At 40.8% G+C, this 17,799-nt stretch overlaps 1 protein-coding gene across 9 annotated transcripts; it reads right to left on the reverse strand.

The window, feature by feature from the left end:
* Window positions 1–657: 657 nt before the first annotated feature.
* On the reverse strand, window positions 658–17,753 carry UBE2I (ubiquitin conjugating enzyme E2 I). Of its 9 annotated transcripts, XM_083800576.1 has the most exons (10): window positions 17,248–17,387; window positions 16,129–16,250; window positions 15,903–16,026; window positions 11,912–11,990; window positions 11,619–11,702; window positions 7,504–7,581; window positions 6,396–6,468; window positions 4,694–4,803; window positions 4,434–4,513; window positions 658–1,314 (listed from the first exon to the last, which is right to left on the reverse strand). In XM_083800576.1, exons 4-10 carry the CDS (start codon window positions 11,975–11,977, stop codon window positions 1,251–1,253), a joined length of 555 nt encoding a protein of 184 aa, XP_083656702.1. In that variant the 5' UTR covers window positions 11,978–11,990; window positions 15,903–16,026; window positions 16,129–16,250; window positions 17,248–17,387; the 3' UTR covers window positions 658–1,250. The 9 variants fall into 9 exon arrangements, with proteins under 9 accessions (XP_083656702.1, XP_083656700.1, XP_083656699.1 ...); XM_083800574.1 differs by lacking the exon at window positions 15,903–16,026 and having other exon boundaries at window positions 17,248–17,403; XM_083800573.1 differs by lacking the exons at window positions 15,903–16,026; window positions 16,129–16,250; window positions 17,248–17,387 and adding an exon at window positions 17,619–17,753.
* Between the last annotated feature and the right edge of the window lie 46 nt (window positions 17,754–17,799).

The following is a 17,799-nucleotide window of genomic DNA, read 5'->3' on the forward strand; positions in this document are numbered from 1 at the left end:
TTTAATAAAAGAAGCACTGAAAAAGCTACAGCTCAGATGGAACAAAGCTCGTCATACTTCATTTTTTTTTCAGAATTATTCCGACTAAAAAATACAATAAAAAAGAGTGCAAGTTTAATAGAGGGCATATCAACTTAACATACATGAAAAATAACTTACATAATTTAACTGATTTTCTTTACAGAAGGAAACTAATTGCATAGAGCACATCCTTTTCCTAAAAGCTATATACATTGACATATGGAAGAAGGCACAGAGGTATTTCTGATTATTAAGTATTTAAAATCCCCAGATGCTATTGGTCCCCTTACATTCCCTGGACAGTTCCTATTATTGTTCATGTTAAAATATGCTCGTGGTATTTTATATTAAAGTGGTCATACCAGTATATCAATCCCATCATGTATAGTAAGCAATTGGTCTCTAGCGAGTCACACAATTCTATACGCTGTTTAAGGAACTGTTCGTGTGTGGAATAGCTGTGAGTAATCATGATTTAGGGCCCAAAGACAGACCATACTTGTGTCAGAGGTAGAGAGGCAGAAAATAAATGAGGGCAACATCTGAGAAGTACAGCATCACAGACCTTAAAAACTGATTTGTGTTCAGAGTTTAAATGGCAGTCTTAATTTTAATGAAGATAATGAAACAAAGCCCTTTATATAAACATTTTATTTACTCTAAACAGCAACACAGACAGAACGCCATATAAACACAAAGGAAGTGATGCAGAATAAGGATGCTGGCTGACTTTGGATCTCAGAGGCTCTTAAGCAATAACAACCTAGTTTCTGAAAGATAGAAAAACAAATTCAGGGAGGGAAGGGGGTGGAGGGCATGATTTTTTTCTCATACAGCCAGCTAAAGGCTAAATATAGTTCTAACATTTTAAAGCATGCCTGCATCAGATAGCAAAGTAACTAAAGATACTAGTGAATTTATAGAAGTATAAAAGTTTATAATTTTACAGCAGTTGAAATACTGACATCAATATTAAAATAAAAGCAAGTTTTACATAACAATCAAAAATACAAAAGACTGAAGGAAGAGACCCTGTATGAAAAAACTGGGGGCAATTCAGCAAATTTAGAACTGTATACAAGTGGCGAATATGGAAAATGGCACACATACAACCCCCTCCCCTAAGTGGATATTAATTGTACGTAGCAACATTAGATTTTGCAAAAGTTTTGTAAACAATTTCTTGCCAAACCAATCCCTTCCTTTTTAAGATGCTGCATGACAGATGCTTATGATGGTGCAAACTTCTTGGCTTGTGCTCGAACCCTCTTTTCATATTCCACTCTGTTTTGGCTGAAAAGAAGAAAGAGAAAGGGCAATTAAAGCTTGAGAAATCAGAGACCGTACTGCAAAGTTACTTTTCTTCCATTTCTTTTCAATGTGAAATGAAGCCATTGCTGAAGACAAAAGCATTAAATAGGAATTCACTGAACACCATAATATATACATTGAAGACTTTCCTGGAACATTACTCCGACAATTTCATTTGGAGGGAAGTCAGGTTCTGTTTAACTAGTTACTGCACAAACTTCATGCCATACCAATCATTTGGCAACAGATGAAATACAGATTGAACTATCTGTATGCATCAGGTTTGTGCCTGCTTTCTCTCATGAGAGAGAAATATGCCTTACCTATACCTTTACCTGCAAGCATTCTTACTCATCAACAGTTTCCACCTGTGGTCATTAACAAATTCCAGTTTTCCAATAGGATAAACTGGTTGGTGAGATCAATTTAATAACAGCTGGTGGAATATGATTTTGAACTTTATCTTACCTGTCTTGAGAGAAGGGAAGTGCTCTTTAAGAAAGAGGAAAATGATAATCTTTAAGAAAGGGGAAAATGATAATGGCAGTTTCAGCCTTTCTCTCTGCAGACTCTGACTCAGAGGGTTACGTTTTTCCTAATCTTTGGTGGGGGAGGGTCCACATTTTGAAAAAAAGCACTACAGTTCACTGCAGGTTGCATACTTGCTACAGATTGACTGTTACTACTTCAAGGAACTATGTACAATAAAGCCTCATTGTGCACACAGAAAAAAGACAACTGTTGTTTTCTATACTTAGGCCAACACAGGGTAGTAACTTACTAGAGCATTCACTTGCATTTAACACCTAATACTGACAGCGATGCATTAGCTGTCAAAATACTTTGTATTAGCTGTCTGAAGCATCAACCAAGAGCTAAACAAAAAATTGTTACCATTACTTTTTTGCCAAAGTTAGTTCACAGCAACTAGGTTTTGCAGGCAGCCTTGCAGTAAAAGCTTAACCTACTTTCAGCTACAAAGGCTTTGCCAATGTCTGAAGATACAGAATCTTCTTTTTATACACAAATTTACAAGCTTCATTCTACATTTTTTCTTTACATTATACTGCACTGTCAGATGAAAACACAGCCTAGATCTTAAGTCTCCCACTCAGAGTATCCAAACAAAACAATGTCTTCCCTAGTAGACTGCATGCCTACAGGAGAGGAGGAGGTAGCTTAGCTCATTAGGAGTGCTGAAGTTACAGCACAACAGCACCAAAACAATCCTGAGAAGGAGAACAAGTCTAAGTATTATTTTGTATACAGTTTAGCCTTGAAGTTTGATAACTTGACTAAGAGACATACTTGAACAACGCTGCACCCTCCCCAATATTTAACCATCCCAAATTACAGATGCGTACACAATTTTCCTTTGTTAACAAATTTCTTTTAACGAAAAGAAATTGCTTTTAACAATTGCTTTCTCATTAAGTAGTAACAACGAGTCACACTACGGGCTGCAGAGATACAGTAACCTGCTGAAATGCTATGCATGTCCAAAGACAAAAAAAGATAAGCCAGAGTACACGTCTGAAGTAAACTGCAAAACACGCATAAGAATTTATTCTCAATAGAGGTAGATTTTTTTTCCTAGAAGCACTTACAGAATTAAAAGTTTTAAAATGTTATTGCTTTTATTTTATCACACTCAGCAGATCTTGCTTTTGGAGAGTGGCTTCTACAGAAACAGGTTTAGAAGCACAGTGCTTGACTACTATCTGGAAAGCCTTAGTGCAACAACAAACAGCAGCTTATACATGACCTTTCCACCCGCCCCATTTTTTTTTTCCCCTCCTTAAAGCAAAGTCAGCTTAAAGCTTCTGCACACGGAAACTGGTCTTTATTTCCTATGAACTACTGCACGCTTAAAACAGTATTGATTAGCACTAACCAGTCATCAAGGTAAAAATCAAGAGCCTGTCTTTGCAGTCTCTGCAATAAAGCAGAAACAAGACCAGCAGAGATTGTTTCACATATATACACAAAGGAAAGTATAAAGATGAGACATAGCCTATATGTACTTTTATGAAAGCGCACTTATTCCTGCACCGTATTTCCTCAGACCATTCTGTCTTTTTCTAGAGGCGAAAAAAAAATTGGTGGAGCTGCCTCATCATTACTTGCTCCCAAAGGAGCCTTCCATCCATCCTTCACCTGCATGCAGTCCCATCCAGTCTTCAGTAGATACTGAAGAATAACCTTGAGTGAAGTCTGTAATTAAACTGCAGACACTACATTGCAACTAAATTGCAGCCCTATGCTTCCTTTTCACTAGGGTCCTGTAACAGAAGATTTTGACATGGTATTTTTGTGAGACTTCACATATGCAAGCTGTTTTTCCAAACTTGGCACTCTCCTGAAAATTTGTTCTTCTGTCCAGAATGGTAATCATGCATTCTCATCTTGGTCCTTATTTCAGTAGCTGTCAGTACCAAAAGCATTTGTTTAGAGTTTGTTGCTCCCTTAAAGATTATGAGTCAGTCATCCATTTTTAATGGTAGGAAAACTTTAAGATTAGTCTAAAAAGAGTAGGTTTTAGTTCACAAATTTTGATTCTAAGGCTACAAGCTTTCTGTACTTTTTAAACTATTCTTTTTGAACATGAATTTTCACAAAATGCCACAAGTTCCTTACAGCAATCACAGTAGCTCTTCTTCATCCTTCAGGCACAAGTGCTTATAGGTACACATTACGGGATAGGCATGAATTATTTCAGTGGAACTTGTCAGCTAATCCAATATCAACCTTCTCTTTATCACCGGTCTCATTACGTCAGTATGCTTCATCACTACTCCTCAGGTAGCCTTTAGTGTAAAGGAATTAATGTTGGGCTAGAACCAAGATGAAACTCTCGGTCCAACTGAATGTCTTCATACTTTCCTGCTGCTGTCACGCTATTAAAAGTTCCGTTAGCCTATTAACTGTGAAGCTACTGCTTTGCTTAAGCTTAGCATAAGCTAGGCATCTCCACATGATACAGTCATGCAGGCAAGAAAAATCCCTTGATCATTCCTGTAAACATCTGCACGTTAAACGATTAGCAATAGACAGCTATAGGTAACATGGCAGCTTTCAAGCTGACACGCAAAGATACTTACCAGTAAATTGTGTAAGCCTCTGCTTGAGCTGGGTCTTGAATATTTGGTTCATTTAGAAGTTCTTGTATTCCTAACAAGATCTGTGGAAGAAGGTATAGATGTAACACAGGCACAGTCATTACTAATAGATGTACCACATAGAAAAAAAACACTCTTAGAAACCAACTATAGAAACACACAGTGAACATTTTACATTCTTGTAAGATAAGCAGGCAAAGCAAGTAAGAAGCTTAAGTATACACATATGTACAATTAATGACCTGTTTAATTGTGATTGCTGGCCTCCAGTCCTTGTCCTCCTCTAAGATGGAGAGACACACTGTGCCTGAAGGATACACGTTTGGGTGGAATAATGGTGGTTCAAATTTACCTGAAGAAAAAGAGAGTTACTTGCATGCAGAGCTAAGGCTATTATCAGACAGTTGGTTTAAACCATCAGTGTAAAGAACTGGCCAAAGAAACACACTTCTCTCTGACCCTGTTCCCCTTCTACACCCCCCAACCCACCCACCCGCCCGCCGCCCAAAAAGGCGGACATTTCTGGAGATATTAATACAGTTTGCTTCTTGGCTCACTTGTACCTAAAGCAGGTACTCTATCATGACTGTGTTATCAGTCCAGGCAATTTAACTGTATTGTTGTGACCAGCAGTATCTTTATTTAGAAATGAAAATTGACAGTCTGTAGTAGCTTCACAAAGAGCTTCTTAAACCTTTCCTATATTCATAGCTACACATATTGTTGTATAAAGAAAAGATAACGCTGTTCACTCACCTACTTCCCCCTCACTTTAGGATACTGCGTTCCATACAAAGAAGACTAAGCTTCTAGCATATTTTCCCCCGGTTTCGCTTTATGTATAACCAACATGCACTGAACAAGAACCAAGTCTAAGTTGCAAGACCAATTGATGAGGTGCAGTTTTCCTTCCGACAATCTATAACCTGGCATTTCTTCAATCTATGCATAACTTAAATGCAACAGCTACCATCTTAAGTAATATAATGAACACTTGCTTAGCAGTACATAAAATATTTATTTTAGTGCAATTTTCTAATCCATCTTACATCACAAGTATGTTTTGCTTATCAGCTGCTCAATGAAGTTCAGTAGGAATGCATAAGCAGCATTAGTAATGAGTCCTACCAGTCATAAATACATATTATTTTAAGGCATGACAATTCATTTAACACTTGCAGAGCATGCTAGTTACACACAAATTAAACTTTTTATAGTTAAAAGGTGTATTTCCTCTTGTGTCCACTTGTATTTAGGTGGCAACAAACCCAGGTAGCCAAGATGACTGATAGAGCTGAAACACTAATGAAGGACAGTCAAAGAGAGATGTTTAAGCATTTCCATTGATTTAAGAGGGTAGCCAAATCAAGAACCAAGAAACTAGACAAGGCAAGAAATGTTTTCATATTTCTGAAGTGGGTAAGTTTGAGGTAAGTTTTAGAAGATTCCTTATCCTAACAGGAAAAACATCTGAGTATCCACTATATGTCATCTTGGAAAAATAACAGATCTGTTTGCTCTATATTTAGAGCAAATGGATGAAAAGGTTATAGTTCATGGAAGTATTTCTTCCCCGAGTTCTCAGCTTAGGCACTTTCTTGCTGTAAAGTTAGTCTTCTAAACACCCCCGCAAAGGATTTAGACTAACCGTGCCTACTTATTACTTTCCAAAGTGTTGATCTAGTGAACACTTCAAGTGGTGCTTTTGCCAAACTTTGAAACCCAGACAGCATTCCCCGCCCCGCCTCTTCTCAATGCTGTTATATCGAGCACTTGGCTCAGTTGGTCACATTTTTCTAAATGCAAAGTAGGGGATAAGGGGGGAAAAACAACAAAAAATTGTCAGTAAGAAAAATAAAATCAAAGAAATCACAACCATTACGTACAACCTCATGGACTAGTTTAATATGGTTCTACTAGACATACATTTGTCATTTTTCTTACATTTTGGGGGTGAAGAAGGGTAGTCATCCTTGAAAAGCATCCGTAGTTTAAATAAGCCTCCTTCCCATGGCGTCTATAAAAGAAGTTAAGGTAGAGTTTTGATTACAGCAAGGAAAAGTCAAACTTGGGTGGAAAAAAAAAGACTACACTCAGCCAAAACATAAAGGACAGTTTCTTCTACACTTGTGGAAAACAACTGTCCTATACAATAGTACGCTGCCCACACTGAGATGAGTTATCCCACTGACACAAGGAGTTGAAGTTTAAAAAAAAAAAAAAATGCTTTTCCACTTCTTCACAGCCTCAAAGCGTTACTAAGACACCAATAGATTTGATAAAAAAACTGGATTCCATATACAAGTAGAAATTGTCATAGCATATAAGAAACAGAATACTTAAAAGTTTTAAATTATATGCATGTAACAAGGGAGACGTTATACGCCCACTTAAACCAAGTCTGAGAAGATAGGGTACGTATATACCCTTTAAGCAGCTGAATAAAAATGGCTTCTAGTTTGCCAATATATTTGCTCAACAAAATGTGGCCAAAAAAAATAGAGAGCACTGTAGTATTGCTACAATTAACGTGAGATTTACTAGTCTAAATTAATCTGCTTGCATTTGGTAGCATGTAGCTTTGCAGATTACGTTTTTCTGAAGTTCCAAGAAGCTATCAGAAATCAAGAGCTTTCAAAAAAGCAATTTCTGTGCTACACATATGACTGAGTAAAACAGCACTACTCAGAAGGGTCATCTAAGAAACTAAAAACACCTAGGAAAAAACAAAAAGCACATCTCAAATATGTCATTCCTTGTCATCTTACTTGGAAAAAAGGAGAAAAGCCCTTTACTGACAAACTGTTTTCTGGTAAGAAGTGTAGATATACAGAAAAGTTTTTTATAAATGTAAAATTCAGACCATTTCTCCAGAAACTGCCCTTGCTATCGGATCACTGAAAGGGAAGTACATGCTGGGTTGTCCTTTACAGGCAAACTGGAATCAAGATGGTCTTGCATCTTATCAGTTTTAAAGATTAAATCTCAGCCTCAGGTACAGACAGGTATGACTGAAGACCACCTTAGGAGGAAATACCTAATTCTTCCCTACCTGAATTATATGCTTTTTCCTGGGGAAGAAAAGGAGAGCTCTGCACAGTAAGTAACAACAAAAATGTAAAGATTTGAGCTAGAATGGGAAAAAAAAAAAAGTGTTAGAGAATACTAAGGAAGCTGTTTTTTAGAAGTGAATGGGTTCGATTACATTTGATGTATTTAAAGGAATTGTTCTGAACAGTCAGTTGTCATCAACTGGTAATATCTAGTCTCCTAACTTCTCAGAAGAGACCAACCTGTCAGTTTTTTAGAAGACTAGAAAGGATAAACTTTTATTTTGTTTGCTTCCAGTCTTACAACAGACAAGTTCAGTTGAAAGAAACCTACAAAGGTCAAATCCATCTGCCTGACCATTTCAGGGCTAAACTAAAGTTAAAGCACATTGAGGGCACTGTCCAAATGCCTCTTGAACGCTGACAAGCACGGGGCAACAACCACCCCTCCAGGAAGCCTGTTGCACAGTTTGACCACCCTCATGACAAAAACGTTTTTTAATGCCCAGTCTGATGCTGCCCTGGCACAGCTCTGTGCCGTTCACATGTGTCCTTGCCAGTTCCCAGGGAGAAGAGACCTGCACCTCCTGTCCTCAGGAAGCTGCAGAGAGCAACAAGGTTGTCTCTAAACCAACTTTTCTCTAGACTAGACAACCAAGTGTCTTCAAACTCTCCTCACAGCCCTTTTAACAGCTTTGTTGCCCTCCTCGGGATGCTTTCAAGTATCTTAGTATCATTTTTATATTGTGGAGCCCAAAACTGTATGCAATATCCAAGGTGAAGCCACACCAACACTAAACGCAGGAGAATCACCTCCTCTGACCACCTGGCTATGCTGCGTTTAATGCACGCCAACATGCAGTTTGCCCTCTTGGCTGCCGCGGCACGCTGCTGGTTCATGTGGAGCCTGCTGTCATCAGCACCCCCAGATCCCTTTCTGCACAGCTGCTCTCCACTCATCTCCCAGCCCGTACCCATGTCCAGCATTACTCCACCTCAAGTGCAGAACCCAGCATTTACCTTTAACCTCTTCTTGCTGTTGACGTACTCTGAAGAGTTTTTTTTTTTTGTTTTTTTTTTTTTGGTATGACACCACTCTGGCCAGCAGAAGCTCATGCTGAGCTTTAGCTTTTCTTGTTTTCTCCCTGCAGATGTGAACTGCATCTCTGTGTTCTCCCTGTGAAGCCAGACCTTGTTTCCAGGTCATATTTTCTTTTTCTGCCCAAGATCCAGGAAGAGTTCCCTGTTCAGCCAGGCTTGTCTTCTGACCCATTTTTACTCATCTTGTGGCACAGTGGGACTGCCTGTTCCTGAGTCTATAAAAGGTAGTTCTTGAAAAGCAACCAGCTCTCATGGACCCCTAAACTCTAGAGTCGATTCCAAGGGGACACTGTTAAGTAGTTCCCTGACAAGCTTAAAGTTTCCTTTCTTAAAGTCCAGGGTGGCAACTCTTCAGACCTTTCTTCTTCTTATACCAAAATTTTCAATTCAACTATTTCACGATCATTGTGCACAAGACAGCCATCTACCACACATCTCCTACAAGGCCTTTCCTATTCTTAAGGAACAGATCCAGGAAGGCTAGTTGGCTCCCTCAGTACTTGTGACAGGAAGTCATCTTTAGCATGCTTCAGGAGTTTTCCAGACTTATTTGTCACGGTAATATGACATTTCCAGTTTATGTATTGGAAGTTGAAGCGTCCCATAAGGATGAGGGCAACCAATCCAGATGTTCCTCTAACTACCTGAAAAAATAGCTCATCTGTGCCATCATCCTCGGTAAACAGACACCCATGACAATATCTGCTTTGCTATCAGTCCTCTTAATAATCACCCAGAGCCTCTCTATGGAATCATCTCTAAAGACGAGGGCCTAATCTCTCCCCTACAACAAATGCAACACATCCACCTCGCCTGCCCTGCCTGTCCATCTGTAACAACCAATAGCTCTCCATCCCAGCACACCAGTCATGGGACACATCCCATTAAGTCCCACTAACACCAACGATATCATACTCCAGAAAAGGACCAAAGCTTCCAGTTCATCCTGTTTGTTCCTCATATTGCATGTGTTGGTATAAAAGCATTTCAGATGTGCTCCTGAACCTGTAGTGCTCCCCAGAGCAGCACAGATACTCCCATTAGCCATGCCACCCTCAGACAGTGCCTTATCCCTTCGCTTAATCTCAGTGGTCCTAATTGTATCCCCCTCCCCCACTGATCCTAGTTTAAAGCCCTCTCAATCAGTCTTGAGAAAAGATAAGTGGCTTTTCATAAACAGTTCAACTAGAACACAAGAACAGACAGTCAACAAACAAGCTGACTGCCTTTCTGATGGAGCAACACACCTGACAGCTCTAAGATAGCAGATACTCAAAGGCCATACTAAAATAACAACATGACAGCAGTATCATCTAGATCTTCCTGCATTACTGGATGGGTTACAGATGTTATCTTCAAGTCAGATTCTAAGTAGAAGTGCTTTGCTGTCAAAAAAAAAAAGAGAGTGAATGGAGATCTCCAACCTAGCACTAACACCACTACAATTTTTCATCTGGCTGATGAGAAAGCATAATGGTGGTTTCATCCATTCTGTTGTCTGAGGGGAATCAGCTGCAGTACAGTGTGCCTCCAAACAGAAAGGCAATATACAGCAACTGTTTTTTTCCTGGTAGAGATGAGCAGTGTATACTGCTTCTTGCTGAAGAAATGACATTTTCACTGGAGTAAAAGCCCCCCCCCCTTTTTTTTTTTAAATTAGATCCCTATCAGAAATTACATGAATCTAACTGATATATTCCTAGGGGAAGGCATTTCCTAGGAGGCAAGAAGTTGCCTTTAAGGGTTTTGTTTACTTTTTTGCAGTTTACGAAGCTTCAAAACATTAGCATGTAAAATTTTCGTGCCATAAGCTTTTGTAAGTATTTAAAGGTGACATAAGGTACATAACTAGCCACTATGAGGAATAGTCTTGTTTTAGCAGAACACAATGGAATGAGGTTTTCCTTATACTTATACTGCTAAGTTTTATTTATTTTTTTTTTTTAGGTACTTCAAGAACTAACTTGAGGTGGGCATTTTTGGAGAGTCAAACAAAAAAGCAGGTATCTGTTACGCAGACATCTATCAACTTATTGAGCTAAGTTATATCCTTAGCAGTAATATCATGTTCAGCATTAAACTACTTGAGGCAATAGTATGGAATCTGCATGTTTTGGTAACAAAGAAAGGAGATCTTAAGGGAACATAAGCAAGCCAGCAAGTAGTAGTAGCGGACCAGGCAAAGCAACAGTCCTCATACATCCAATGCAAGACACCAAAGATGCAAAAGAATGAAAATAAAGTAATTAATAGCATTATCCCAGAAGATGGAAATGCATCCAGTGAATTCAAGAATGTCTCCTTACTAAATAACTGGTAAAAGAAAAAAAAAAAAGGAAAAAAAATCCTGCTCAGATTAAGTTATACTGGTACTGTACAAACCAAAAAAGCCTCAAGCATTAACGATCATCTCCACATAAAGGTTTGTGTTAGTCCCACCCCCTAGAACCAGACCAAAGTGATTAAAATAACAAGGGCAAGAAAAAAAGTTCAGGACTATTTATTTTTAGGAGAAGCACAAATGAAATCAGATCAAAAGAAACTATTTTAGAAAATTCTATTCTTATTTCCCTAATATAAAATGGGAAGACTCCATAGAATTGAAGACATTTAGTTTTCATGCTAGCAACTATTATTTTCCATGAAATTCAAAAAGTTGAAAACGGTGCTACTGTGCAGCACTTTTGTAGGACTGAAGAATCTCACTATTTACCAGGTGAAAAAGGTACTGGCTGTTAACCAGCAGAAGCAATCATTGCTTTAGCGTTTAAACCATTGTTTATCTCAAGTGTGCTCCACTCAGGATTCTTACACATTCCTCTGAAGAATTTGTTTCTTAAGGTGATCACTGCCAACAGCTGAACAGACTCATGGTGTATTTTGTCCTACAGCATGATCCAAGCATTTACGTTAAACTATGTGTAAGTTATATTCCTATAGTCCTCAGCATAATACACCAGCAGGCTTATGACAGTCTTCAGCATAAACAAAATGTTAGGACAACAGTAAGTCTTACCCCCTTCTTTCCTGGAATAGCACACTCCCAGTTCATTAGATTCATCGTGCCGTCTGGATTTTTTGTAGGTACTGCTACAAATCCCTGAAAAAAGGCAAGGGAAAAAAAAAAAGAATTTCAGAAGAAACTTAGAATACTTTATGACACATTTGCTCTTTACACAGAGTTGTTTCTTTGTGCACAACATAGTTTTAAGGAGCTTATTTAAAAATTAACGCATCAGGGAAAGAAATCATCATAACATGAAAACAGCAGCAGAAGTCAGAAAGTTAACAGAATTCATATATACTTACAAATGGATGATCTTTTCTCCAGGCTTTTCTCTCCTGTGCAAGTCTACTGAGAGCTATGCCAGACATATTTAGAGTCCCTCTAAAACAAAAATGATTGCTTTTAGTATAATCTTTTATTTACAATGTAAATAACACATTATGTTCTCTTTAAGAGCTCTGATCACTCCAGAATTCCTTTGTTTTTGCACATTCTGCAGATATTAACATTGTGAATAATATTGACTCCCCTCCCCACCCCCCCAACAACAACAACCTCTTAGTTACTGGACTTGACAGAGTTTAAAATACAAGGTAGGCATAATATTTGAACCATGTTTTCAAGATGACTTTGACAGTAGCTTGACAACAGTAACACTTATTAATGGGAAAAGGGCTCACATTTCCTACTCGTGACTGACAAATGCATAACTACCTCCTTACTATATCACAAAAGTTATGGCTTTCTTCTGTAGACAAACGCCTGCACTGCTCCTATTTCTGGCAAACAGGAGAATAAGAAATTTCAATTTTAGACCAAGTCTATGCTAAAAGCCAGAGTTCTACACAAAAGCAACATAGGCACAGAATTTATTAACATCATCTCAGTTTTACTGTTGTGTCGTACACGTTATACGACTTGTAAAAAGCAGCAGGAACAGACAGCAAGACAGAAATCAACTGGGGAAGAGTCAGTGGCCCACTGATTCCTCAAGACAGGTCCTTAGCTCCTGTATAAACCAAATAACCCTTCAGCATCTTCACCGCCTTCTTTACAGCCAAGCACACAGTGACCAAGACTGCTGAAGAAACACGTACAGCACAGGTCACTACTACAGATGACACAAGAACAGTTCTATACATGATGATTGCAATAGAGTGGCACTCTCAATTTCGGGGAGGATTCCACATGGTCAAAAAAATCCGATGAAGGTTTCTAATCCTCCTTCCTACTGCACTTCTACCCGTTTTAGAGTTAACGATCAGTAGCTGTAGAGTTTTAGAGCAGTTGGCCTGACTTCTCCATACAACCACCAGAAGAGTAGTGTCCTTCCACTAACCAAGCTTACAGAATTAGTGAAAGAAATACTACCACCCTATTAGAGCAAACGTAGAAACACTGATTAAGAATTATCAATACAACAGGACTGTTGCATATGTAGAGTTCTTGACCATATGAACAGTAGCTCAAAAAGGTCCTTGCTTTAAAATCTCACACTTTACTACTCATGCACATCTGCGATACCCTTTGAAGATTAGAATACAGTAGGCTCCCAGTTTAAGTACTTACACATCATCAAGAGTGGCTTAGCAGCACAGACGCCTCAACTACAAGACCTTAAGAAACACCTCCCTTCCACTTTTTTCTTCCCCAAAGTGGGTTTTGCTTGGATGACTATAACCCATTATTTCAGCTTCCAGCTAGCAATACAATTTCTGCTAGAATTTAATTAAAATTAAATTAATTTTAATTAAAATTAAAGCATTTTTAAGAAATACCATTAACACTCCACGCAGTAAGCATGAGGAAAAAAAAAAATCTGCATTCCACCTAATATTCCCAATACATGCATCTGAATCTTGGTCTTGTCAGAAGATTTGTGGAATCTAGTCAACACTAAAACTGTACATACCACTTGCCATTCACAAGCAGAAATGGGGCCACTGGAGATATCATCAGAACAAACAAAAAAAAAACACACTTCTCCCTCGGCCAAATTCTAAAGGGAGTAATTTTATTGCATGAGTTCATACCCTTACAACAAATTTAAATGAACTACTAAGTATATGACATTTTCAACTGTACTGTTAGCACCTTCTGATCCACTGTACTAACTTCACTATAATAATATGAAAAACTCAGTTGTGCCTATACACCATTCAAATATTTGGCAGTTTAGCAACTCAGATACCTTTTTCTGCAGGGAAACATATTATAGGATGGTTTCAAATATATAAATTGTTTTTTCTGTGACTAAAAGACAATTAGTTGCGCACCTGAAAGGAAATACTAACTTCTCAGAGTGCACAAGCCATGTATGTCCTAAAGAACAACGACAATCAATTTTTTTCAGCAGAAGAAACTGAGTTTGAGCTCTGTATCTTGCTTGCTTTTGCAACCGGTTACGCACTATACCATGCCCTGGTAAATTTAAGGATTTCTTCTGTTCTATAAAAGACCCTTCAAAATCTTGAGACATTTGACTTAATTAAACACCGATCAGACAACACACAATTTTTTTCAGTGTTCATTTCTTTCGCAGACAACTTAGTGATAGGACAAGAGGAAATAGCCTCAAGTTGCACCAGAGGAGGTTCAGTTTGGAAATTAGGAGACATCTCTTCTCAGACAGACTAGCTGGGTATTGGAACGGGTTGCCCAGGGAGGTGGTAGAGTCACCGTCCTTGGGGGTGTTTAAGGAAAGGTTTGATGTGGTACTTCGGGACATGGTTTAGCGGATGATATTGGTGGTAGGGGGATGGTTGGACCAGATGATCTTGGAGATCTTTTCCAACCTTAATGATTCTATATGTAAACACTTTGTTGTAATCAAAAAGATCAAGTGTATTATTTTAACTCTTCTGTACCTCAAGACGTAAAACCCCTTGAAGAGGGTGTTTTACACACCATTTCCTTCCCAAATGTAGTACCTTTGCATTCTCAATGTTTACCTTTCACTCCCTTAGTTGAAAGGCCAATGTCTCTGTGCACGCCAACCCCCCCCAAAGTTGCACAAGAAATTAAGTGTGATTATCAATTTCACAGCAGGATATATTTCACACAGGAACAGGGAGGGAAACAGGGAGAAAAGAGGCATGTAAAAATAGTTCAGAGCTCTTATTTTGCAGCCTAGCTAATTAGTTACAGGTAATAGTAAGAGACATTTTGGCTCCAAGTCTAAATACTTCAACAGCAGGATTTATGAACTGTAACATACAGCATATTTTAGATGAAGAAAATTTCAGACTCATTTGCATTACTTCACACCAAGTGGAACCCATGACTTTAAAGTTCAGGACTTCAGTGTCCAAAACTGAACAGTTTATTAATGATTCAAATGTGATTAACTACAATATCTTAAGAAATGCTTGACAGAGATAAGCATTTATGTTTTCAGGTTAAATTCCAAGTGCATATATTTATCCTACTTAGTATGGAGAAATGCCTACCTGGGGTCTCTCTTCTGCACAGCTGTTGTTGCAATGTCTTAGAAAGGTCTAAAATAATTAGAATCGCCATCTTTGGGTAGAGAATGCTACAGACTTATTGTCTGCATTGTGCAAGTAAACATGATATGGTTCTAACCTTCTCTTTTCATTTAAAAAGAAATCCTGAATTGGAAGTCTAGTTTTTCTGTCATCTTGTCATCTCACGAAGTTTCACAGCTTTTCTCCTGAATTACATACTCTAAGACTGCAAAGAACTGCCAGCACAAAACAATGTGGAAGAGCAAACTATTAATCATAGAACTTGTCACCTTCTTTCTGACAAATATCAGCGTATCTTACATGTAATAGGTCAGTGCCTGGCAAACCTCTTCGAAAAGTCCCACAGGCGTCAGTTAACCCTGACAAGAGCAGAGAAGCATCTAAAGCCTCTCGTCACAAACTTACCAAGTACGAGTACAAGAGAAAACAGAGACTGAAAGACTATTTCAAAAATGGAGATCCCATTAGTTAACAGTCCGCTCTAAAGCAAATCAATCCAATAACGAATTGTCAATACATACACTCCAGCAGCAATTCAGTAAAAAAGAAAAAAAACACACTATATATCTTATGCAAACTTCAGCTCTGCTGTAGCTTGACAGAGGACAAACATAGATCGATCATCTTGTTATATATATATTTTGGTCTCACAAATTATGGTGCAGCAGGAAGGAGTACAGTACTAACTGGGTGTTAGAATATCTTCGTGTTTAATAGTTCCACTGTTATTTTTATCTTCCTCAATTACTTATGTACATCCCCCCCCCTTTGAAAGGATTTTGCCCAAATATCTGTAGAAACTTACCTCTTTAAAGGCTCTTAGTTTTCTTTAATTTGGAATATCACAACTGATTTGCTTTCTTCTTCACCTAAGGAATTTACTAGGAACAAGCAGAACTGAAGTCCCAGAATACTGAACAGCTACATCACTGGAAAGAATATGAATTTCTAAACCAGAGGAAATTTATCAACTCTATCTTGCCACACAAATGTAAGAGGCCGCTCTTCACGTTTTATTTGGTTTTACTCACCTCCACACATACACCAGGATTAAGAAGTGGCAATGCTCCTTTTACTGCTATCAACTCCTTAGAAAATTGCCAGAAGCTTCCAAGTTTACTCAGAAGCTTACCTCTGCTGCTGTTACTACTACCTGTTTTGGAAAAATGAAGCAAACAAAACCAAAACACTTAGCCATCTCTATCTTCAGGTGTGTATGTGGGGTCACGTGTGCGAGAGAAGAACCTACTTCTAAACAGAAAAAGCAAGTCTTACACAGAACAGTGTTCCTGTGCCCCAGTAACAACCCATGAGTATGACACATGACAAGTCCCTAAATAATGAAGAATACGTTCTTAGTTCTTATTCTATCCAAACAAACAAAAATTATTAAGATTGCTAGCCTCTCACTTTCACTTTACCGACTGCACGCAGACACTGGAAGAAATCCTATATTGGAACAGTCTGCCCCCAAACCGGACACCCTTAACTTTTCAGAAGGGCCGAGGAAACCAAGGGATGAAGCTTAATCAACGCACGCCACCAGCTCTAGGCTGATACAGAAAATCTCCTCCTGCCTGCCGCAGGGAGAAAGGTAAAAGAGGCGGCACTAGTCCGAACGGCTACTAAAGGCGCAAGAACAACAAAAGGAGCCGCGCGGCAGGACGGCTCGGTAACAGCCCGGCCGGGGACTTCGCCCAGAGGAGCCGCGGCAGGGCCGAGCGGCGCCTGCCCCCACCGAGGGCCCCTGCTACCGCGAGCACAGGAGGCCAGGGCAGCGTCCGAGGCCTGCACGGGGCGCTCCGGAGCCCGCCCGCGGGCTCCCGGGCAAGCGGCTGTCGGGGCGGGGACCGCTCCGCGCGGGCCCGGCGGTGCCTGGAGCCCCCTCGCTGACCGCATCCCGGAGCGATCGAGAGCTCCCCGAGCGGGCCGCAGGGCAGCGGGGGACGCGGAGCTCGCAGCGATGCGCCGGCGGGCCCGGCCGCGCGGCCGCGCCACGAACCGCCAGGCCCGCACGCGCCGCGGCTGCCCGTCCGGCTGCGCCGAAGGCGGGGAGCGCCCGCCCAGGCCGCGCTCTCCCAGGGCCCGCGGCCGCCTCCGCGCCGCGCCAGGCCCCGCCGCCCCAGGCCCCTCGCCCGGCCAGGCCTCACCGTGATCGGCCGCGGCACCCGCGCGTGTCCCGGATCGAGGCAGCAGCGAGTGACCCGGATGTTCCCGACTCGGCTCCCCCCCTTTGTCTCTGGTCCGGAGTTTCCCTCCCTCTCTCCTCGGTGCGCAGCGCAGCGGCGAGGTTTGTCCCTCCGTCCGACCCGTCCGTGCCGCTGCGCCGGCGCGGTGTGACCCTGCCTGCGAGCCGTCCGCCGCGCCTTGCGCATCCTCGTGACACAGGACCCGGAGGTTACCGGAACAACGCCTGAGCGGGGAGGGCGGCGGGGAGAGCAGCGCGACTCTCTCAAGCCCTCTCTTCCTCGTGCCCCTCGGCTTCTACAAGCCCCCGTCGAGAAACTGAGCGGGTTTTTACCTCAGGCGCCGAGAGCCACCCGTGCCCTAAAACCGTCCGGTCTGGCGCAGGCGGCCCAGGCGGGTGTGGCAGGCTGCGCCCGCCCCGGGACGCGCTCGAGCCTGGCACGGCCCCGCCCACTGTGCACGGCCGGGGCTCTGATTGGAGGATCGGGGAGCGGCCCCGGTGATGGGCAGGCCAA

Source organism: Anser anser (assembly GCF_964211835.1).
Source record: "Anser anser genome assembly, chromosome: 15".
Taxonomy (NCBI): domain Eukaryota; kingdom Metazoa; phylum Chordata; class Aves; order Anseriformes; family Anatidae; genus Anser; species Anser anser.